Genomic DNA, 24328 nt, shown 5'->3' with positions numbered 1-24328 from the left:
GTGAGATGAAATATAAAAAGAAAATGAGGAAATGGGACATCTCGAGCTTGTTGTAAAGACCTAATGATGAGAATTAAAGCATACAGTCAATCACTGAGGATATTAAGCTGCACTCCAAGTCTGCAGAGTGGGTTTGTTTCCTCGTCATCCAAAGCTTTCTCATTCTTTATGCTGACACCGAGGGTGTGAGGATTTAATAACGATAAATGAAGACGATTATTTTTAATCGGTTAATCGGGTTGAAATTTGTAAACGCTAAACTTTCAGACTCGACAATAGGGAGAAAGTGGTGCTTTGGCTCCACCTAGGGGTGGATTTAGCGCGTACACCCCAGTCGTGTTTAATGAACAACCGCGAACAAAATGCAAATCTGTGCAAAAAGTTTTATTGAACTTCCTGCCTCCTCCAACAAAATGGTTGGGTCATAACTACACTCAAGCCAACTCCACCCGAAAAACCTGGCCCACAGGCGCAAGCCTCACAAAACAGCATCTGTTTGATGTAATTATAAAGCTGAATCAGATGTAAACCTCAGAATCCCAGAACAGAGATGACCAAGCATGACATAAAATGTTGAACCGTATTCTAACAGCAGTGTAACAGCATAAAACCGAAGTTTCCTTTGAAAAGCCTGAAGAAACATTCATCACATCCAAACTCTTCTCTAGCAGCATTACACAAATACAACTTGTTAATCAGACACACAAATTGAACAAAATACAAAATAATTTTAACAGTAACATAAACCATCAACTTTTAAATTAACATTGACCATCAGGTGAACCTATATTTTAATTTAAATAAGCGTCTTCTTACAAAGTCTTGGAATGTATGCATTTCAAGGCTTTCAATGACTCTTCAGATTAGAAATTGTCACTTAACAGCCTCCTCGGCCATAAGAAATGCATGGTTTAGAAAGGATGTGATCACTGATGTCATGGGTTAAAATTTGTTACGAGTCTGAAACTTTACACTTCACTCTTCTTCCATTTCCTCTGTTGCACTCCAGTTTCTGCAGTCATCCTCCAAAGAAACCCAGCAATCAGCACCTTCCCACAGGAAGTGCCTTTTTAAAAAAATTAAATATTTAATAGTCAAGGTGAAGCAGTGGCTTGTGCGGCGTTTGACATTTGTTGGGGGCTTGTTCATTTTAAAAGGACATGATGGTTCTCTGGATGATCTCTACGCATTCATGCAACTCCTCTTCGTTGATGGTGAGGGGCGGGGCCAGGCGGATGATGTCACCGTGGGTGGGCTTGGCCAGCAGCCCATTGTCACGAAGGCGCAGGCACACCTTCCAAGCATCATAGTCTAGAGAGAGTTCACGTGGTTAAATAGGCAAATATGAGTGAAACCGAGCAAAAATGTCATATACACCAGTAAACAGAATATAAATACTTAAAAAGAGCAAAGCCAACTAGCGGAGGGTTTAAATGCTAACCGAAGCTGCTGCGTTTAAGGACAGTTGGACACTCTACCTTTAGTCTCCTTGATGATGATTGCGTTGAGCAGGCCTTTCCCCCTCACTGTTGTCACAATGTCTTTGGGCAGTTTACTCAGCTCTGATCTCAGCAGCTCTCCCATCCTTTGAGCATTCTCTGCCAGCCTCTCCTCCTCCATCACCTGCAGAGAAGAACAGAGCGATAAGACAATCAGAGTGGCTCCAAGTGATACACGCAGGCTTGTTTAGTCTTTAAAGGTACCTAGTGTTCCTTTAACTCCACCGCAATACTTAAATTGTTATTCATACCCCTGCCTTCCAAAGAGAAGGGTATTTTAATGAATGATTAACAGCATTTTCTCACTCAAAGTCAAACAGGCACCTCTGTCGCTGTCCTGTCTTTAACCAGAGACAAAAGATGAGACACACATGGGAAAAAGAAATAAAGTGCACTCCTATAGTTACCTCAAGTGCAGCCATGGCAACCTGACAGGCGATGGGGTTTCCCCCGAAGGTGGACCCATGTTCCCCAGGCTTGATCGTCAACATTATCTCATCATCGCACAGCACTGCCGATACCTGCGTGAAAGGCAAACGCACGTCACACCAAAGGTAAGATTCTAAACGCTTCATGAGTCTTGCAACACAATAGTTATGCGAGTTATGACAACAAAGTTGATTAACTGGATATGTTCCTCCAGAGAGAGCTTTGCCAAGCAGCACTATATCAGGGCGGACTTCCTCGTGGTCCACAGCCAGCCGGCGGCCCGTCCTCCCCAGTCCCGTCTGCACCTCATCAGCAATCCAGAGAACCTAGACAAAACAAATGTCTTTAGTCCTAATCTCCCAACAGGCCCTATATCCTTACTGTAATTACACCATTTCAGCTGTCAACAACATGGATGCTATTCAACTATTGGTCACAGCAAAACAAGTTGAGAACCATCAATCCTGAGATCTATACGATTCTCTGCTGGCCATCCAGTTCTCTTAGCTTCTCCTGTCTACGCCACTTAACTTCCACTCTTGTGTTCAGCACTGGAACGCTCTTGAGCATAGAGGCACGTGTCTAATGTGAGTCTATCACATTCCTGTCTATAAGAAATCTACCTCTGGGATTTTCACCATAGGAAGCTCAGGCAATTTTTGAGAAACACAAAAGAAAAGATAATCATATTATGTGGCTTTTTACAGTTCATGATTGGCATTTGTGTTAATGAGCCCTGGCATGCTAAAGGTCATTACCTCCTATTATTTAAATATTTTTATTTGCACACAATCAGAAATCTTCCAGCGCTGCCAGATACTCAGCGTACTACATCTAAATTAGCAGCTGATTAATAAATTAAACAAAAAGTATTTCACAGTTATCAGACAGACAAATGGAAAATATCCAAATGTCTTCCGTTGGGACAGGAATGAATAATGAACAGGCTGCCATATTTACAGAGCCATCATTTGAGGCCCACAGCCACGCATCATTACTCACGTTGTATTTGGTGCAAAGCTCTCGGATTGTGGTCAGGTAGCCTGGGTCAGGCACCACCACCCCAGCTTCACCCTGGATGGGCTCCACCATAAAAGCTGCAGTATTAGGGTCTTGAAGGGCTTTCTGGAGAAAGGAAGGTGGACACACTCATACATCTTTATCTGTATTCAGTAAAACTCAGCCAAGAGAAACCCACGACCAAAGTTAATCATTACAACATGAGTATATAAAAGAGCTCTGCTGCAATATCTTATCTAAGTGAACGTACAAGAGCGCTACCGTTCAATCCTTCCGTCTGTGTTTACAAAGACTGACACAGGCAGGTCAACAAGGCAGGTCAACAAGGCGGACGAATCTTGTGAAATCTTTCAAAACAACAATCGGGTTAAATGAAATCGTTTCTTGGATGTCAGTAAGTCTGGGTGCAAGTGCAAATCTTTAAAATCCTTCCTGCACATTACAAAAGTGCATTATGGATCTTTCAATCAGGAAGCTGACACTGAACCCTAGAACGTCAAAAAAACCCTGATAAAAAAAGGGATCGTTGACTTTTATCAAGGGTAAAGAGCCAAAAACATGCACAGCAAAATAAAAACTAAAGGTTAGAATGATAGTAAGGCCAGGCCTGGAGACTTGGAATCCAGTTATTTTACCAGCAATGTAAAGGTAGTAAAGTTCTGCTTGTTCAAATCTGCATGGAGCTCAAAATCATCCCCCATCAATGAAATTAAATTGAAGACATTTGTGACATTATTAGCGATGATTCACACACTTTACCTCCAGGGATGGGACGTCATTGTACGGGACAAGATCAAAGCCGGGCATAAAGGGGCCAAAACCTTCATAACTGCTTGGGTCTGTAGAGCTGGAGATAGCCGCCATGGTTCGGCCCCAGAAGTTTCCATCTAATCAGCAGGAGGAAAGGAAATAGAGAGGAGAGAATTTCATAATTGAGCGTTTATAATTCTGGCTTTCTCAATGGATGCATCTTCAAAAGCCAGACTTTTGTCGAGAAGATGCACGCTTACTTGCAAAGATGATCTTGGCCTTGTTTTTGGGAACCCCCTTTACAGTGTAAGCCCACCTGCGAGCAAGCTTGCAAGCGGTCTCGCCACTTTCAACGCCTAATTGGGTGCAAAATACAGACACTTCAACACAAAGACACAGAAACAGGAGACATCCAATTAGTGATTGTGCCCCTGCAGTACCTGTATTCATGGGTAAGACTTTGTCGTAGCCAAACAGGTTGGTGATGTATTCTTCATAAGCTCCCAGCACATTGTTGTAGAACGCTCTGGATGTCAGCGTGAGTTTGGACGCCTGAGCGTTAAGTGCAGCGATGATCTTTGGGTGACAGTGGCCCTGGTTCACGGCGCTGTAAGCACTTAGGAAGTCATAATATCTGTTGCCTTCCACATCCCACACGTAAATACCTAGGGACAAAAGGACAATGACTGAAACCACAGAAAAAAACAACGGTTCCTTTCTGGTGACGAGAGAAAAACTCACCTTTTCCTTTCTCCAGGGCAACAGGCAGGGGATGGTAGTTGTGTGCACCATGCTTGTCCTCACGGGCAAAGATTTGCTCTGGGGTTAGTGGGTGCTCAGTGTTAGTTTTGGAAGCAGCGGTGGAGGCTGGGCGTGATCCAGATGGAAGGTTTTGGTGGAGAGCACGGGCAGTGTACCTGAGGCTACATCTCAGCTTGATCATTCTGTTCATACCGTTCTATCACGATGGAGGAGTTGCTGAAAAGACGTCAGCAATTATAATAGGTAACAAATTCAATTGGTGTGTTTACAACAGGAATTTAATGAATTAAGGAAGACGAAAGATAGGAAGAATACACAAGCCAAATTATTAATGATTAAAGCATAATATAAAATACTTATACTAATCAATTAGCTATTTCAATTTTTAAACTCATCTCGAATGTCAGACTTGGACTTCTACTTCCCTCCTTGCCAAGTTTGTTGCAATTTCACAATATAATTAATTTATAATTAATTAAAGACAAACAAAAACCAAAACCCTCTGACACAGCAATGAAGTCAAACAACATGCACTATTATATTTCCACCGGTCTGTCAGCTTTACAGGTCTGCTGAACAATGATTCCCTTTCACATACAAAACAATACAGGGTGCTACGTGAGCAGATTAGGTGCCAGTAAAGGCATTACAAGTTACTGCCTTTTAATAATTGTGTAACACAGGAAGGTTATAACTATTATGGGGGGGGGGGGGGGGGGGGGGGGGGGGGGGGGGTTCAAGAATATTTGACCTTTGGGAGTTTTCTGAGGACAGTTAAAAGTTATTAATTGGAGTGCCAACAAAAATCTGTAAAGATTAACCATACACTGTGTGTAGTTATATTGTGTGTATAACACACACACACACACACACACACACACACACACGTATAAATAGCATGGTGCACCTGATACGAATTACGTCACGGAGCACCGCCGATGCCGTTAACCTGGCATCGATAGGTGATTGGTTAACGCGGAGATGCCCCTGCCACACACCCACGTATTACAGCCATACATGGGACTTCGTTTCAATTCGTAGCCAATTCGCTAGTTTATTCATCTCTGAATAGTAGCGAGCTTTTACAACGCAATCGTTATTAAATAATAAACAAAAGAGGCGACTATACAAATAATGCATAAATACCAGAAAGACGTTAAACGAGCCAAGAGGACACGATGGCGAGACAGGTCCCGTTTGACGGCGGAGAAGGAAAGAGAGGCGGCAATAAGCGACTCGGATGGTTAACGCGTGCCTACGTCATAGGACACGCCCCATGCTGCAATTTTTCCGACGGTTGCAATAGTCACCACGAATGCATCACGGTGGCATCGTCATTGTTGTGAAATATTAACTGTATTAAATGATTAATGATTCAGAATTCAACAACGCGACCCAATAGGGAATAACCGGGAATCAGATCCATATTTAATTTTTAGCGTCAAGAATCGTTTAATAAAAGTTTACCGCGCCTGTACGACATTCGCTGTACGCGCATGCGCGAAGGGGCATCGTGTGCGTCATGGCTGCTAAGGGCTGGCCAGTCTGTTCGAAAAGTTTGAAAGGTGTCATATTAGACTTGTGTGGTGTTTTATATGACTGCGGTGAGGGCGGAGGTGTAGCGATTTCTGGTTCGGTCGAAGCTCTAAAAAAGTGAGTCAATAAACTGCGAGTCGTTTCAGACCTTCCTCCTTTAGCCATTAGCTTGTTCAGCCAAGTACTCTATAATCAGTACAGTAGGGCTGTGTGATGTTGACCTATTTCTTTTCCGTTTTATTTTAAAGACTGAAGGCATCCGACTTGAAACTGCGCTTTTGTACCAATGAGAGCCAGGAAGCCAGAGCTACGTTTGTAGCAAAGCTCCAAAGACTGGGGTTTGACATTTCTGTATCTGAGGTCTTCTCACCTGCACCTGCAGCCGTAGCTGCGCTTCAGCAGAGAGGTTTACGGCCCCACCTGCTGGTCTGTGATGGTACTGAGCCAATTGGCATATTATAAAATCAGCCTTCTAGCGTACAGTACTGTGTATTCAGGGTGTTTAAAAGGGGATATTTTTCCAAGCCAATGCAAATGTACCCAAATTCAATGCTTACTCTCTTTATTTTCCTGCAGGTCTTCTCTCTGAATTCGACAGTGTTGACAAGACCAACCCAAACTGTGTGCTCATTGGAGACGCCGCTGAGAAATTTTCCTACCAGAACCTGAACAAAGCATTTAGGATCCTAGAAAACCTTGAGAATCCATTACTCCTGTCCCTTGGACAAGGGTAATACTGTGATAAATCGACAATTTAAATGTGCACACAGGTTAAATGTAAAATGGTTCTGCAAAGATAAACATGTTTGTGTCTTCATAGAAAGTACTATAAGGAGACGGATGGGTTGAGTCTTGATGTTGGAGCTTATATGAAGGCTCTGGAGGTACAGTGAGTTGGGAACGGTCTGTGTTTGAGTTGGTCAGAAGATTAATTAATCACTATTTTGTTCCAGTATGCCTGTGATGTGAAGGCTGAAGTTTTTGGAAAACCTTCCTCATTATTCTTCCAGAGTGTTCTCAATGATATGGGGCTTCAGCCACACGAGGTATGTGCGTAAACTGGTTGCATGTTTTCAAGAAAAAAAACCACTCATGTAGATGTAATAAGCAAGAAACAACGTTTATCACTGGTGTATTTGGGATCAGTTTAGGCTTAATTAGCATTCAGGCTGATGACTCTTCCTGCCTGAGGATCTTGTGGGCAGCCGTGCAAACTGCCGTGCAAACTGCCGTGCACGATCTGCAAATGCAGCAGCACGCCATGACACGGTGCACATTCTGAACACTCATCTCTGATACTGAGGGTTAATGCAGCGATTAATATTTTACAAATGGGGAAAATGTCATTCTGGATCTGGATTAATTTTATCCAAACCCTTAAAGATTTGTTCAAAATTTTAGTAGTTTATTCACAGATAAAGGCACAAATGCATTAACACTGACTTGTTCAGATAATTTTACACCTCCAATGGCGATTGGATATCCAAGTCTCCTGTTCTACTTGTTTCACCTGTTACACACTTTAATAAGTCTCCGGTACATTGAAACTCAACTATGAAGCATTTACAAGTGTAACAGATTGTGAAAGGAAATTCGAAAGGATCTTCCTCTTAATACTGAAGGTTTTCAACAGTTATTCAGGACTTCTCTCTGTTAACAATCCAGTGTAAAGATTGTATTCCTCACACCGTGTTACCTGAAATGATCCACGAATAAATTCTTACTGTGTCTAAATCTTGTTTTTTGAGATCTTAAATCTCTCAAGTAAATTACATTATTTTTTGGTGCCACTACTGCAACAGTACTCGTGTTATATTTTCTCGAGGGCTTGTCTTCCGTCTCGACCCACCGCCATGTTCTGACCTTTGACGATGAGCAGCAGGGGGCCGATAAGATGGTGTGCTGCGATATTGTCTTTTAAAAATTCCGTAACCCTCATGTTCTTTTCCTGCTTCTCTTCGAATGAAGGTGTTGATGATTGGGGATGATCTGGTTAATGATGTGGGCGGTGCCCAGCAGTGCGGAATAAAAGGTGTACAAGTCAGGACTGGAAAATACAGGTCAGTACTGCCATGCACCCCAATTTATTTGGTGATTGTTAAAAAGTCAATATGTATGAAACGAGTCTGATACAAAACTTTTCCGTACTTTTTAAATCAGTGTTGCCGAAAACCAGCTTTTTAAAAACAAATGTTCGTGTTTAAGGTGGATCTACTTTTTCGGGCAGAAACAGATGTCTGGACGTTCAGTGTTCCCTGCTGTTGCAGACAAAATCCAAATGTATTTTCCCTTGTCTATTAAATCAAATATTTTTTTCTTAAGGTACGGTAAACTATGCCTAAACAACTTATATTTCCTTTTCTTTGGAAAAGTAAATCTGAATAGCTACTGCAGTGGTAATTATGTCGCATGCCCAAAGGCAAATCCAAAATTGGAGTTTTAGAGTAGTATTTTAGCATTGTAATATGGTATGTTGCTTTGATTTGAAGACCCTTGGGCATTTGATCCTTAAAAGATCAAATGATCATGCTGCATGATTGGTAACGTGGCAATAACAAGATGTGTCATGTTGCTTAAGCCTTTTATTCGTATGGGCTGAATATTCTAAGAAATGAAGTTGCTTTTGTATTTTGTAAAACCCCAGAAAAGATTATTAAAAAGTAGCTAGACGTAGCGAGATTTAGCACGAAAGTCAGAGTTGGCAACACTGCTTCAAACGCCACTATTGGATAGACAAACTATTATTTAAAATAAAGTCTAAAATGGAAACTGTCAGATTAATAATACTAATGAATGTGCCTTATTGAGGATTTTGAAATTGACTATTTCAACATCACCCTCTTATTTTTAGTGCTTCATTTTCTATACGTGTTTTCTATTCATACAAGTTTCTTACTGCAATGACATCCTGCCGGTAGGGGGCGCTCTCGCACCGCAGTTGCTTCCCATAACACAGGCCCACATTTATCAGCGTGTGAATCCTTTCCACCAACATGCTGTTTACAGTCACCCATACATTATATATAAGATCTCTAGACGGTAGAGATGACTCAGCTCCTTGATAGCATATTAACAGGCAACCTAAGAAGCCTAAAAAAATGTGTTTGTTGTAAAGAAGAAAGGGTGCGAATATACTTTTTTTAAAATCACATGTTAAATTATTTATTATACAGTGGCTTTATAGTAATAGGTATATAATTTCAAGTGTTTTTACTGTATTTTATGGATCTAATCTATTAAAAGCATCCCACTGTAGTCCCCATACAGTCCTGAGGTCATGTGACCAGAGAACGCTGAGTAATCAGCTTTTGCATCAGTCAGCTCTAATCCTAACTGAACGATGATGTCCATATTTGTAGTTTGGTTTTCCTGGTGTGTATGAATGTGAGGTTTGGAGTTTTGTGCATGTAAAGAATACAAAGACTAAAAAGTCTTTATTATCATTGTACTTTGGACAGCGAAAATCATTCACAAAACCTATGCGGTAATGAAATTTGTAATGGATAAGTGGGAGCAACTGGTTAAAATAATTGAAACGATTCCTTCATTTGACCCTGCTGGCTCAGTATCATGATACATATTGCTTTTTAGAGACCAAGTAGGGTTTTATATGGTGAGAAATACACATTCACAATCAATAGAGCAATTTATTGCGTAACATAATCCTTTTACAACGGTGGCACTTATTAAGGCCAGCATGTCCTTTCAGGCTAAAGTTATATCATCAGTGGTTGCCTTTTAGGTGCTTGTGAATGATTATCCTTTGGGGCTGGCAGCTTGGGTGTCTCTGCTGTAAAAACCAAAATGTTGCATGCACACCCTGTTAGTGTAAGCATTTCACAATATTCGTATTGGAAGTTAACCAACAATTGTGGCCCTCATTAGATTTTATAGCTCGAGTAAGTTGTGATTTCCTCATTTAACATACAGGTCAGACACTCTGTTGGTGTAATGTATACCTTCTGTGAGCGAGAAGGGAAACAGTGATACAAAATAATTTTTTTTAAAGCCACAGACGCAGTGAACCCTAGATTTCTGCAAGCGGCTATAAACGCCCAGTCAGCTCTGTGAAAACACATCTGTTTCCACGTCAACCAGATGCTGTGCAGGCCATGGGCTTGGAGAAAAAAACCGGCCTCAAATACCTCAGAGCTATAGTGACAAGGCAGGAAGGGGAAGAGGCGCACATCAGATAAACCCAATGATTTAAAATCATTTTCACAAAGATTTGAAGGTACCCTTCCTCAACAAGGGCAGCATTAGGCCCGCAGTTCTTTAAGATCAACTCAATCTTCCTCAAGCTTTCTGAATGTAGAACGTAGGTCTTATTTACACTGGGATCAATGCTCCAGATTAATCTTCAGATTGGAGACCAAGCAGATAATATTAATTCATGAGACACTCACTGTATAGGGTTAATTAAAAGACGGGAGTGTTTTGCTTACAGTGAACTTTCCTTTGTTCATAAATAATGAGCAGTACGCGTCCCTCAGGGGAGCCAGACAACCCGTTTTAATGTAGACCAGGTTTAAAGAAACAAAAAAAGCATTCAAATTACAGCGTGGAGAACCAATCTGCTGTTGTTTAGTCAACTGCCGGGGAATAATCTCCCAGCACCACATTCCTCTTCTGTCCTCTACCGTAGTTACAGCAGTCAAAACACTACTCAGTTCTCCTTTTGCTGTTATTCATAGCAGGCCTTATAAAGAAACATTTTCCCATGAGTTCCACAGATTTGTCCCAGCATTTGTTTCGTGGCAGTTACTTGATGTCTTTACCCCCAGTTCATTCGTGTTTGATTCGTATGTAATTCGTTCTCTCTCCCGAGCAAAATATTAAATGTCTTGGCTACTAACTGCTTAAGTTAAAGTCGGATTATCTCCATCCAGCTTATTTCTCCTCAACATGATTGAGCCCTGTTCATATTGGCATTAATTTGTAAACAGTTGATCCCTCTTGCATCCTGCTATGGGAAATTAGCGGCGCCCGTCTCCTGTTCAAACAGGCAGCGTGTTTTGGAATATTTGGTGCCATTTCGCGGTAAAAACAAAGATTGCAGGAATTGAATACCTGTCCTCCACCGCTCCTTTTTTCCGGAGTGTGGGCTGAAGCTGCCTTGGGTAGCTGGGGGCAAAATTGATCCTTTCAAGACTTCATAAGTATTTCCTATTGGAAGATTTGTTTCCTGTGGATATTTTTACAAATAAGCATCAGAATTAGATCAGTTGACATGCTGCATTTATAATAGCTGCAGCGGAAATGGAAAGAAAGCTGGCAGAGCTACATTTGACACCCATGGAGAGAGATAGTATAATTATTAATGATGTACTCTTGTGTAGGTCTGCGTATATTTGATTTATGCCAATAGCAATCTAAAAATCTCGCTCACTGTAGCTATAATCTATCTGTTGTGACACAACCAGATTCTGAAAATGCATAATTTGTGAGCTTATCTCACTCTCTTCGTGTTTCTGTTGTTTCAACTCAAAGAGACTGATTTAATGTTGAGCTCTGTGGTCTTCTTTTTTTTTTTTTAGCTTTTAAAAATGAGGTTTCTGTCATGGTGCTCCCTCATGTGCTGTGTAAGCCAGTTTAATTTTCTGATACTGTTTCTCAAACCATGTGCCTGTTGTCTCTGCACCTTTGCCACAGCTCCATTTGAGACTTCCATTTCCAGTCAGGGCCACTGGGTTGAAGGAAGCGTTTACTGATTCCTGTTGGAATCTGGAAGAGAGTGGTTTACATTTGAAAGCTCCACCAGTGGCCAGCATTTCACTGCTACAGCTCATGTTGGGAAACAGTTTTCCAGGCCGCTCCTGATTAAACATCTCCAGGGAGTCCACTTGATACAAACCAGGAACTGGTTCACCAAAGCCACACCCAGGTTCATGCCCTCTCCCTCTGCAGCCATCGCTGAGGGATACAACAATAAATTAGCATTGCAGTGGGGGGTTTAGCAGTTAAGACTGTTGTGCTTCTATGTACTTAGTTACAACTTGCATGTGTATTTAAATCAGGCAAGGCGGATACCGGATTACCATGCGCTTACTGTTGAGCTTGTAAACATAAAAAACACATTAACTCTTAGATGGTGCTGTTTTGTGCTAGTTGGATGATCTCTACAATGAAAAAACAAGCTCAGTTTTTCTGTCAGATGGGATGAAGCACGTTGAAGCTATGACCCACAGCATGTAGCATGTCTTCAAATGACCACTGCACGTTAAAAACAAACCTCAAATGCTGTTACAGGCAGAATGCTGTCTTTACTTTTTCTACTCCATTAGTGGCTCGGGGTGTGCTGCTGCCACGGCCATGCAATCTGTGCTAAGAACTACGGCACAGGTGTTATTGGTGCAGCTGTTAAACTATGCAAAAGCATACATATACATTATAGTGCTCTGAAAATACCAGTTAGAACACACTTCTGAACAGATGGGCAGTATGCAAATATGCATAGTTATCTCAGCAACTGCTACTTCTCTAATCGGCATCAAGAAAACCTGCAGGTTAGACGGCAGATGTTCGGCGAGAGTTAAAAGGATGTGGTTCAGTGCCATAGCAAAGTCGTCTGACGTGACCCATTACATCGTCTTTATACACAGCAGGCAGTTGTGGTTTAGAGAAGGAGGCAGTGCCAAAAGCTTTAACCAGCCCTTGTTGCACCAGCACAAAGTAAAACCATTCTCCTGACATCCCAGGAGAGGTTTGCCGATTGTCCCACACAGCCCATGATTATCCACAGCAGGTTTCCACTGGTCCCTGTAATGAAGCAACCATCAGCACAGCAAACAGAAGGAAGGGCAGCACATTAGGAAATGGCCCATCAGCTTTAGTAAACATACTGGGGTGCAGCACCCACCTGGGAACAACTATTTGGAATACGTTGTACAATGGAGTGATCCTGATTTGTGTGGTATCTCTTGTTTTTGTAGTGACTTTGAATGTTGCCACCCTGTGCTGCTCCTTCTTCTATTAATAGAATACAGGAAATTGGGTTAAACCACATGTTTGGTGCTAATTCAAGGAGGGTAAAAGACATTATATATTGCACATGGCAATTCATCAGGTTTTTTTTTATTTTTTAAATTATTATTAAAAGGTTTATTATAGAATAGTCTCCTTTTTCTTATCTCTGTTGCATGGATACCACTTTTTCCAGGTCGTTTTACAGATGGCACTGTTTGCTCTGCCCCTCTGGTATAAACAACCTCTCAGATCTCTATTCATGCGCATCAGGCACTTGTGCAGCAGTGGACAGGCTTGCAGATCTGACACCAAACCTTGAAAGGGCGACTGCACGGTGGTGGTTGCAGCTCAGTCTGCTTTTTAAACCGAGCTCCTTCCCCTGGGACGGTGCTATCATACAGACTGTATTACAGCTTGTAAACTGAGCAGATTTTGTAGGGCTGGATTCGAACATGCGATCCTGTCTGAACAGGTTGTACCTGATTTTGTTCTTCTCTGTCCTTTGCTGAGCTGTCATCAGTAGTGATATTTATTTTTGAGACATTTTATAGTTCAACAGCACCAGTCCCACGCCCTGTCCTGAAAAGCTCTCTTGGCACATTGGGAAGGAAGTGAAGTTCTTTCTTGCTACTCTTGTCTGCTGAGGCTGTGGGATTGAAGATGAAACGTTCCTAATTCGTCACTGACGTCTGTTTGTTTCAACACAACCACAGAGTTTCTTTGCTCTCCTCCAGGGATGCATTTGAACTGGCTCACAATCTGTAGGGGTCTTCTTTTATGACCAGGCCCCTCAGGACCATTTATGGAACCATTTATTTTACAAACCATTTATGGTTTGTTGTGTCGTTTACCTGGTTTAATGCTGTACAAATGGGACCCTTAAACATAATCTCTGCACATCAACCCATGCAGAGCAACTGCTGATTTTTCCCCCTCCAAATCAGCCCTTGTTTTAGTGCTGTTTTCTAATCCATGAGATGCTTAGGGCTGTTTTCTGTATCTTCTTTGTGAGTTAGCAAGGCCTTTGGTGGGATGTTTGCATGTTGCATCAGGTTTCTATTTCTACTGCTGTATTTCCATGAAAGCTGGCTTTTTATTCTTGGATCTCTGTCTTGGCTGTATGCTCCCACCTTCTCTTTTCTTGTCCAGAGGTGGGTGGGTTATGCATTTTCAACATTGCAAGGCCTCGGGATTGCTGCTTTTATGCTTCTCAAAGTTTTGTTTTTTTTGTTCTTCACCAGTGTTAAAATTAAGTATCTTCTGAAATTGTTTTGGTTTTTTGCCTCGAGGATTGAGATATGTTGTCATCACCTTCGTCTTTGAGAGGAATGTAAACACGGCAACATCTGGGCATAATTTCCTCAGAAATATCACTTTTTGATGACTAATAGTTTATTTTCCTTTTCTTAAAAAGAACACCGTGATGCAACTTTTCTGAATAGAAACTGTATGCATATTATAAGCCAAACCTATGCTATGTTGTTCTCTCTTACACCACCATAACAGACATGAACTCTTAGGATAATTGCACACCCTTTGGGTCCCAAGGGGTGAAAGGCGAGGGCCTTTGCCCCATCTGCCGTTCTGAGGCATCCCATGAATGTTTGATTGATGTTTTGATTTCAGGACCCTGGTCAAAGCTTTGGGCCATTTTTTATAGCCCTGGAAAACCCTTCCGAAATGTTAGTCATGGTCTGGCAGGTCACATTTTTCTGCCGGGGGGTTGCAACACCATAGGGAGGAGTGTTGTTATGAGAGGGTTCATGACAGAACACATCCTCAGAAGCTCCAGAGGTGAGCCCTACAACGATATCATCATTGTTTTCCACCAGTTGTGGTTTTCCATATAGTATATCCCTAATTTAATGTTCTATCTTGTCCCCAGTAGGCCGACAGTCATGAATGGAACTGAACATTTGCTGCATTTTAACAATAGATGCTTCTTGAAACTTTGTTTATTAACTTCTGATAAAAATCTGTTAAAACTCTGGTAATCCATGCAGGTTCACTAGCAACAGATCGTCTTTCACGCAGTCACCACCAAGTGTGATCACTTTACAAACCTGGGTGAAGGACAGCAGAGCTGCATTGAGATGAATGAGGTTACAGTGACACTGTACTAAATGTCATCAGCTTGTTCTCTGTAATCCAGGCTTGGTTTTGAACCTTCCTCTTAGATTAGATCAGATCAGAACAAGCAGCACAGCCTGAATTACAGGCTGCAGACAGAGGAGACTGCAGTTGGAAAATAAGCCTTAAAAATCCTCAGAGTTGCGGGCTCCTGCTGCTGAGCCTCCTCTCCACCCTGGAGTGACAGTTTCCTTTGCCTGCAGGCTCCCCTCAAGCCTGCAGTGTGTTATAAGTCACTGAAATATTAATAATTAACCAGAGATCTTTTTTTTTTTTTCCACTGTGCGACCAGTCTCCCACGGTGACACAAAGGATCTGGCCAGGCCTGGGCCACTGAGCCCCTCAAAGGTACTTTTATGCCACTAAGAACGGGAGAAATAAAAGGAGCGAGAGTGGGAGAGAACTGGAGAGCGAAAGCCTCCAGATGGCAGGCTGAAACATAGCACTGCTTCTTAAATACATGAACACAGGCCCTTGGTTGTTTCAATAGGGATTCAAAGCCTATTGCAATTATCAACAGTCAGGCTGCTTGGCTGGGGAGCCTTGGGCTCATGCCTGGTTTCTGCTGAAACCATTTCTGTTCGAACAGTGCGTGCGCATGTGTTTGCACAGTTTCACACATGTTTGTATTTTCCGTACTAGCAGCAGGTGACTCAGCAGCGCTACTAGCAAAACTGTGAAAAACACAAAAAAGGCCGGCTGAGCAAGTCATTTAGCACCAATGAGAAAAAAAATAAAGGATCTCGGTCGCATGAAAGTGTGGGACAGCGGTGAGAGTGTGAACTGTGGAGCCCCCATTTACCGTACATCCCCTGTAGATTCTCCCTCTCAGGTATGCACATGCTCTCCCTATAGCACATTTCACACACCTCAAAAGAGGCCTTCATGGCAAAAATTAGCAAAGTCCCTCTTTCAAGATTGGCCATTGGAATAGTCAACAGTTTTGTTTTTTTCTTACCACTTCAGTAACATTTGTTCTCACAGCATAATTAAGCATCATATTTTTGCATGCTCCTGTATATAGTTTGCAGCCCTTTTCTTCCAGAAAGCTACTGTTTTCCATTCTTGTTTTGCATAAATACAGGAAGTATCGCCTTTGTTTTGATTTTGCAAACCTTGCTCTTCTAGCGGAAATCAACTCTGTGTTAAGGTTTCTCAGTGTGAAGTACTCACTGTGATGTGTTGCCTTCACAGCCTTTGTTGTGTGACGTGCAGCTTTTGGGAGTCTACTAATAAAAGGTTGGCGATAAGCTCTGTTTGTGCATAAAGGACTGAAAATTTTTGACACTAACCAAAAATGATCCTCATAAGGGTGGAAGGGGGTGGGGGGGGATGGTTTAAGAAACAAAGGCTAGAGGGTCTCCCCTTTGTGTCCTGCACAAATGAAAAAATAGCATTAATCTGTGTGTTTAAGTATGAAACCCATATAGCAGCTGCTGACTGCTCATAACTCAACATTATACGCTTCTTTTTTGTGCTGAGAAATTACATGCATGGCTACAAACTCAGCAGAGGATAGTGAGGCACTAGCTTAACATCTGTCATTTTCTGTTGCCATAACACTCTCGTAGAACGGTGGTTTCCCCTGTTCAGTTGGGCCGTTTCTCATAAGAGTTTGCAGCTGTATTATTTTAGGGGAATCATCAGTCTCTTGTTGTAGTTTTGTAAATATCAGGTAAATGATGAGAAACAGGAAACGCGAAACCAAAGTAAAGTGATGATAAAACCAGCCTGGAAGAGCTCAACTCTCCGGGCTTGTCAGTTCCCCTGAAACACCATCAATCCCTTCCGTGACCTTATTATTTATCGCAGAACATGTCAAACTGCGATCACATTCTCGCCCTTAAGGCCAGCACTCCCGCAATGTCACCGGACTGTAGAAAATCCACACTCACAAATCTTCTCTTCCCCCCCCTCGAGGGTGAGAGGAGAAACCTTTGTCTTTCTTTAGTATCTCATATCGCCTACAAGGCCTGGCCAAAAATAAAGACTAGTCAACATCTGAGCTATGATACTATAGCGTGCTTTAGGGTGACAAAAGGCGGTGTTTGGGCTGATGCTGCCTTCACTAGTCTGGTATGAAAATCACATGTCTACACAATGACCTGGTTTGATTATTTTTCAGACTCTCGCTAGCAGGCTGTCTCTGTCCTCACGACATTATCGCTCAACTATGTAAAGTAGTAGTATTTATAATAGCTCAAATATTGAATTTTGTTTCTCCCGAGGCAGTAATTACACAAGCAACAGAAAGGTAACTACACTCTCATTCTAATAGGCAGCAGGTTACAGGTGGGCTGAGCTTAAAAACCTCAGAATTCTGGTTTATTGCCTTTGCTCTCACGCATGTTTCATCTGCTTTGTCTTCACTGTTGCCAAAAAGCAGAATCAGCAAAGGTGTGTGTAAATGAAAATTAGCCTCATGTGACAGTTTTGCTTCCTTCTTTGCGCGTGTGTGTGTGCGTGTGCGCGCGCGCGTGTGTGTGTGTGTGTGTGCGTGTGTGTGTGTGTGTGTGTTAAGCATTAACTGATGCTAGCACTGCCATGTCTTTACTCTGTAGCACTACGTCTCAGCCCTAGTTTTTAAAACGACTGCATCAAATAGAGTTTATTTTCACGCACGTCCAAATCCACATTTGATTACATGTCTCCATGAGTTCTCTTTATAGACATAAATGTCAGTGTTTTCTAAGCCGCGTATTGTATATGACTAACCAAGTCCCTATACGTCCCCATGGTCTTATAGGCCCTGAGGAGTCTAAACACGATACTCGTATTCCTGTGTCTAGCTCGCTGAATATGGTCTGCCATTTAGAAACGTTTCAAAGATAACCTTTAAATGACTTTGATGGAATTTAACACCTCATTTAATGTTTGCCAGAGTCTATTTTAGTTCTACCTCCTTTATTCCATCAAGAGAAGGCGTCCCTCTTTTGTCACAAGGTTTTTTTGTAGACTACCACATTACGAGCCATTTTGGAAGCCAAAGTGTTGCTTGTGAACCCCCCCCGCCCACCTCATGGCTTACCTCATGTCTATGTGCGACCTGTCCATCAAATGTAAGGATCAAACCTGCACTGCGTTTATGTACACTGATATTACTTTGACCTGAAGGTCACACGGAGAGCTGGTGATTACATCACTGGTAACACTAGCTGCATTGTGCTGAATTTTGCATGGCCACATTGACCTGGTTACTCTTTCATTATTTATGGCAATGTGGGGAGCAGACGAACACGTGCACAGTCATATCTGAAAAACCGAGGTCATGAAAGGAAAAAAAAAAAGGTCTGAGAACTGCTGCGTTCAATGCTGTCCGTTCCACTGCTTGATAAGGGGGCTCGAGGCTGACTTTTGTGTGCGTTCATGCCTGCACATGTTTGTGTGAACTCGGTTAGTCCTCGAGCAAAACCGGGCAGCACAAGAGACGCAACACCCAAACTATTAGGGAAGCAGCTCATATAACCTCGGCACCGGCGGCTGAAAGACGTGCGTAAACACATGGCACCGCTCGGCCGCATTCACCTCGGCTTCAGCATTCATCGCCGCTCTCACCCCCATCCCCACTGACCCCCCGCTCCTTTTTCTGATGCTACACGGGGCGGCTCACGCGTATTTGCCATGGTCCTCCGCGAGCTCTCAAAGAGCAGGATTAATAGCGGAGTGCGCCACACAACCCAGGGCCAGACAAAGCCTCCCCATCTGGAGCTTCAACCCGTGACTGGGGAACAGAGGCAGCACACAGTCTGCTCACGGAGGGGGGGGGGGGGGTCTATAGGCACCACTTTATAAATGAGCAGAAGTCCTAAGCAGTCCCACACATGAATGAAGGAGGGGTGTCTTTTGAAGTGATTGGCTAAAAAAAGGGCCCTGCATGCTGCCCTGGCTGTGAGTCCCTGCCAAAGCGGATTGTATTTCCTCTACCAGCTGATTAAACAGCCATATCTGCATCCTTTATTGGGCTGTGGGCCAAACTTTAGCAGCAACCTGGGGCCCCCGTGGCCTCCTCTGTGCCTCTTAGATTTATTTCAAGTTCAGGACAAGAAAACAAATCAGGATTTTATTCTTTTCCCCCACAAATAACAGTTTATGTTGGAACTTCAGTAATCCAACCAACAGTTGCAAAAGAGCTAATCAAGACAATTGGCTTTCTGTTTTCTTTTTAAATATGATCTATTAATGTTTTAATCATTTGCAGGTGGTTTGTAATGTTGTAAAATAAATTATGCTAAAATATACTAGTAAATTTAATGTAGACAACAAAAGTCCTTAAGAAATTTCTCCATTCAACTTGTTGAAATTAGATATGTTGTAATTATCAGTTGTCATTAGTCCCATTCGGTCTGTTTTTAATTTGCCCCCCCCCACTAAGAGTATAATGTCTGGCCCAGCCTGACAGCTGGTGAGAGAGACGAAAAGCATGCACTGGAAGTCTGCAGGGGGCTTGTGACAGGCTGCATCACATGCACATTTTCAGAGTAGCTTTTTGGAAACTCAGGTAGGACCCTGTCAGCGGTGTGATATTCTAAGAAGAATATTACAAAGAATAAGAATATTCTAAGGAAGCTAAAGGGGAGAGAAGTGGAGTCTGCTAAGCTAACAATCAATCAATCAATCAATTTTTGTTTATATAGCGTCCGTTACAATCAAAATTGTCTCTTGCGCTTTCCAGAATCCCAGGGCCTGACCCCCAACAAGCAACAGTAACAAGGACAAACTCCCCTTTAACAGGAAGAAACCTTGAGCAGGGCCGGGCTCGTTTAGAGGGACCCTCCTGCTGATGGCCGGCTGGGTAGAGAGAGAGGAGAGGGGGGAGGACAGGTAGAGGAGAGAATAGGCAGAGATCATGCAAGTACATTCATTGTAACAAGCTGTTAGTATAAGAGTTGAGTGGGTCAGCGGGGTCAGAGGTCAGCACACAGCTATAAAGTCGACGATACCTGTAGACAGATACAGAGACAGGGCAGGAGGGGGAGAGAAGCAGAAAAACTACACAAGAAAATGTGTTCATGACATCATCACTGACCTGCTAGGTCTACCACTGGGTACCACGTCACATCCGGCTCTGGGCTTAGCCAATCAGCACAGGGACTTGTTTAGGCCCAGCAAATGGCTGTTTGTGGAAGATCCCACTGCAGTGTAGTTAAAATACGTGTCAGTGTTGCTATTAAAGCCAAGTGCCGAAAATGCTAACAATGATTCTTCACTCCTGCGGCTCTTTCTTCCTGTTCCCTTAAAGACTGTCCCGATTGTACCTTCTCCCTCAGACCAAGTGACGAGACGCACCAGACGGTGACGGCTGATGGCACCGTGGACGACCTGGCCCAGGCAGTGGACATGATCCTCAGTCACAGGCAATGATTACCACAGCAGCAGAGGCTGGAAACGCTCCAGTTAAACGAGTTGGTGGTACAGGCCAGTGGGCACTAGTTATACTTTAACACAGTACTGTTTCCTGTCTAGAACTATGTCATGTTGACTCAGTCGAGCAACCCGTCACCCAATGTAAACTCAAATGACATCTTTATATCCTGTAAATGACAAGAAAGGGGAACCTCTTACCTCAACTATGTCGACTATATGAACTTATCTCCTGCAGCCTCACAGGAGATCCTGTGTAACGCCGCACTGCACATCTGTCGGTACATGATTGACACAGATAAGGAACCTCAGGTTGACATGAATGTGTAACCAGCTGTTGACTAACAAGCGCTGACTGATAATGTTGCCGTTAAATTCTTCCCAGCGACTTTACAAAAGACAGATGGCAGTGAAACCGTAAATCCCCCCTTAAAGTTTCTGGTTGCAACTTTTGCCTGGCGAAGGAAATTCATCCCCGTTCCATATTTAGGTCCTGAGATAATCTGAGTGATCACTTGAGACCGAGAGAGCTGTTTTAAACTTCATTTCTGACGGATTGGACGGAAATCAGAAGCTTAGATTTAGAAGAACCTCTGTTTACATTGGCCAAACGAAAAGGAAAATAATTCAGTTTGAACAAAAGGAGGTGAAAAGGCGCAGTAACAGAACACAGGCAAAAACAAATGTCCAACTAGCAGAACATAAACACAGTTGTAAATCTTTTCCTCTGGTGTTTTATACCCAATATAATGTTTTCAGCTGGACCTGTACTGGAATTCACATTCGGTTCAGATTAACAGGAACTCATTTGCATTTCTCGAGCAAAACAAAAGCGGTGTGACTTTTGCGAACATGATGCCAGGTGGTTTGTATGAAGCTGTGAGGCTAGGTCATCTTCTTCATGGGCAGGCTTTGCTCTGCACAAGTATGTGTTACGCTAGCACTTTAGCTTGGCCCGTCACAGTCGCTAATGTTTACATGCTTTCATCTCTGCAGTAAATACAGATTCAAAGTTGCAACCAGTAACTTAAATGACATAAATGAATCGTATGCCCCAGCTAATATCGTTGGTCGTCGCTGGAGATCTTTTCTTAATATTGATTCCTATTAAAACTAGTCTTTTCTTTTGCGAAAGGCATTCCCTTAAAAATGGGAAGCAAGTTCTTTTCAGAGAAGATAAATGCCAAAAAAGTGGCCCAGCCGTGTGTGAGCAGTGACGCCAGAGCCGGAGCTCATGTTTCCCCCTCTGTAAACACAAAGAAACAAGCTCTGCTGTCAGATTATATAAACCCACCAGCCCTTATCAGCCACTTCTGCTGTCATTTTTACGTCGTTAATTGACACTAATTAGATGCAGTTCGTTTTGGTCCGATTCTACTATGAGAATAAATAAAATGATGAGGGGAGGGGCTGCTTATTGGGCATTCGTGTGCCAGCTGGATGATTGAGGCCTCTGGAAGTGGGGCGTAAAACAAACGATTCTCCATCGCTGCCCCCAAGGTTTCAGTGTACCAAATAGATTCAACAAGAACAAAAGCCTATTGCCAAGTGAATCATCGGGGTCTTTGTGGTTCACTTCACCATTAGCTGACACAAGCTTGAATGTTATTGGGCAATTAAAGGTAATGAAATGCTACATAGTATTGTGGAGCTGTGGCCGAGGTCCTCATACTGTTGTGATCAGCAGCGAAGTCTTAATGTAAAGGAAAACTTTCACCATCTGGCACCCAGTTTTGCCAACAGCTTCCATTGTTTGACTCCCTGTTACCCATTAAATTTCTGCCTGTAAACTTGTGCGGAGCTATTAAACATGTATTTGACTGCCCTCAAATGAGTTCACTTGGCTTTGAATGGGGTTTTCCCCCAGTTTGTGCAAGTCCTAGCTCTTTCGGACCTAAAAATCACCCCAACGATGCAAAAATAAAGAGGTTAACAGGTTGTTTATTCCAATAACAGTTTTCACAGGGGCCCCTTCAAACCGCTCATTCCGTTCCTCTGCCATCTCCTCTCAGCAGGTTCCTCGCGCTTCATTGTTGAACACACACACACACACACACACGCGTGCACCCGAGCGATATCCCATCTTTCTTCTCTAGGTCACCCACCCATTTTACACAAGTTCTAACCGTCCAAAAATGCACCCTCTGCAATATTCCGGCTGTCGCGGGGGACTGCATTGATTCATTCACACTGAGGCAACATAATGTCTGAAATAACAGAGACGACCTCGTTTCAGGAGACATGTCTGGGCTTGTATGACCTCAACAACACAGGACTGCTTGGAAAGGGGTTGGCGCATCTTTTGACTGACTACACCTGTTGTTCCTGGAGATTATTGATAAACCAGTTTGTCTTCTGTCTGTTTCCAATAATTCACTCGACATAATTGCCCTTCACCTCACTGATAACCTGATTATGCGACCATAATCTCAAGACTTAATCCAGGTTACAGGCATTGGTTGGCTCGGGTTATTAATGGGTTATACATGAAAACGCTTCAACACCAAAGGTTGAGGTGCCCTACCTCTTGTAAATCAGTTCAGAAATGTGACAGCACATCAGGAACACATTCCAGGCTTAGAGGTCTGGTTGCTGTCATAAAAAGTAGGATGGAAGCTTTCAAATTGTTACTGTGTTACATTTGAGTCATTCTGAAGCTGGAAACAGGTGGTTGTGTTTGCGTCCCCCACATGTAGACAGATGTAACAGCGCTTGTATTCTTCTCACAGATCTGCTTCGCTCTTCTCTCACCAGGACTGCATTTGAAAATCTCGTTTCCTCTTTGACTCAACTGCTTCGCTAAACAAGTCTTCATGGTTTGGTTGTTTTTTTTTTATTACTTTGCAAGCTTGTTACCCCCACCATGTACAAGCACGATGGAATTTACCAATTTGCTGAGTGAAATTGGGCAACAGGGCCACAATGGGTGGCTTTAATTTCTAAAGTATTAGGTTAGTAGTATTCGTTATAAGGGCTGGAAGCATCTTGGTGAGGGTGTTTATAGAGAAATGCACTCTGGGTGACATTGTAGTCACACATTAATCTGCACTTCAGGCTGCATAAGCAAGCGCAACAAAACACCGTCTAAGTAAGATGACATTTAATGTTATTTGCTTTGACTTAATAAGTAATTGCTGTCAACTGCTCTAAACCAGGAGTCGACAGCTATTACGTGCTCAGCATTTTCCCCGTTCTCTTATTCATCAAACACCAGAGCTTATCTTTAAGGTCCAAACAGACCACGTACATATGACCATCTGCAGGATCTCGATACAAGATGGATTTCAGTTAAATGGGAGACATTCAAATGGAAGCAAACTGGATTTAATCCTATTTGCTGGACTGGTTTCAACATCGTGTATCTTGTAGAAGGGAGGACTTGAGATCAGGCATCATCTCTGCGGAAGATCTGCACTCGCTGCAGTCGGGGTGCATTTCTGAGACCACAGTCACATGTTTTTGTGCCATCTGCTTTGGTTAGGCGCTCATGCAGCACGCTGCTGCTCGTGGAGCGCACCTGCATTTACCCACCTTAAAAACTGCCAGCTCGGCGCTACCTTGAACGTTCCTCTTCCCTCATTTGGTTCTTCCCGTTTGACAGGAAACGGCAGGTCAGCTGACCAGACATCGCCGCACACCTGCAGCCCCTCGTGCATTCATGGAAACTTACACTTGTTTTGACAGTGAATTATTCCCCCTTTTATACGATGTGCTACTCTGACCCGCCGTTGCTCTCATACTTGGCCCACATTTCATCCCACTTCTTCCCGTAGGGGTAGCGGTGCCAGCAGGGCTCAGCGGTGTGGGAGGACCTTGGAACTCCAGAAGCTGCTGGGTCTGACTTTCCTCCCACTATTTGCTGGCCCCCGAGCACT

The 24328-nt window shown here is 42.9% G+C and overlaps 2 protein-coding genes across 3 annotated transcripts; one reads left to right on the top strand and one right to left on the bottom strand.

Moving 5' to 3' along the window:
• Window positions 1-367: 367 nt before the first annotated feature.
• oat (ornithine aminotransferase) lies at window positions 368-5746 on the bottom strand. The gene is made up of 10 exons (XM_003961151.3): window positions 5607-5746; window positions 4440-4676; window positions 4139-4363; window positions 3959-4054; window positions 3708-3835; window positions 2931-3053; window positions 2126-2254; window positions 1907-2020; window positions 1479-1623; window positions 368-1311 (listed from the first exon to the last, which is right to left on the bottom strand). Exons 2-10 carry the CDS (start codon window positions 4648-4650, stop codon window positions 1151-1153), a joined length of 1332 nt encoding a protein of 443 aa, XP_003961200.2. The 5' UTR covers window positions 4651-4676; window positions 5607-5746; the 3' UTR covers window positions 368-1150.
• Window positions 5747-5750: 4 nt separating this feature from the next.
• Window positions 5751-22285, top strand: lhpp (phospholysine phosphohistidine inorganic pyrophosphate phosphatase). 2 transcript variants are annotated; one of them, XM_011617152.2, is made up of 7 exons: window positions 5751-6113; window positions 6245-6432; window positions 6573-6726; window positions 6817-6880; window positions 6950-7042; window positions 7965-8056; window positions 20360-22285. In XM_011617152.2, the coding sequence occupies exons 1-7, from the start codon at window positions 5983-5985 to the stop codon at window positions 20451-20453; spliced, it is 816 nt and encodes a 271-aa protein (XP_011615454.1). In that variant the 5' UTR covers window positions 5751-5982; the 3' UTR covers window positions 20454-22285. The 2 variants fall into 2 exon arrangements, with proteins under 2 accessions (XP_011615454.1, XP_029691567.1); XM_029835707.1 differs by lacking the exon at window positions 20360-22285 and adding an exon at window positions 8202-13031.
• Window positions 22286-24328: the final 2043 nt, after the last annotated feature.

Source organism: Takifugu rubripes, chromosome 1, assembly GCF_901000725.2.
Source record: "Takifugu rubripes chromosome 1, fTakRub1.2, whole genome shotgun sequence".
Classification (NCBI taxonomy): domain Eukaryota; kingdom Metazoa; phylum Chordata; class Actinopteri; order Tetraodontiformes; family Tetraodontidae; genus Takifugu; species Takifugu rubripes.
The sequence above is the reverse complement of the archived record's forward strand: the minus strand, read 5'-3'. Positions and strand labels throughout refer to the sequence as shown.

Bases quoted from the DNA above. Each gene is read 5' to 3' on its own strand.
- oat (XM_003961151.3), bottom strand. From the start codon at position 4,650: ATGAACAGAATGATCAAGCTGAGATGTAGCCTCAGGTACACTGCCCGT. The intron at 4,364-4,439 runs GTGAGTTTTTCT...TTTTGTCCCTAG, and splicing joins TGCCCTGGAGAAAGGAAAAG to GTATTTACGTGTGGGATGTG. The intron at 2,021-2,125 runs GTTAATCAACTT...CCTTTCACGCAG, and splicing joins TCTCTGGAGGAACATATCCA to GTATCGGCAGTGCTGTGCGA.
- lhpp (XM_029835707.1), top strand. From the start codon at position 5,983: ATGGCTGCTAAGGGCTGGCCAGTCTGTTCGAAAAGTTTGAAAGGTGTC. The intron at 6,114-6,244 runs GTGAGTCAATAA...TTTATTTTAAAG, and splicing joins TCGGTCGAAGCTCTAAAAAA to ACTGAAGGCATCCGACTTGA. The intron at 7,043-7,964 runs GTATGTGCGTAA...CTTCGAATGAAG, and splicing joins TGGGGCTTCAGCCACACGAG to GTGTTGATGATTGGGGATGA.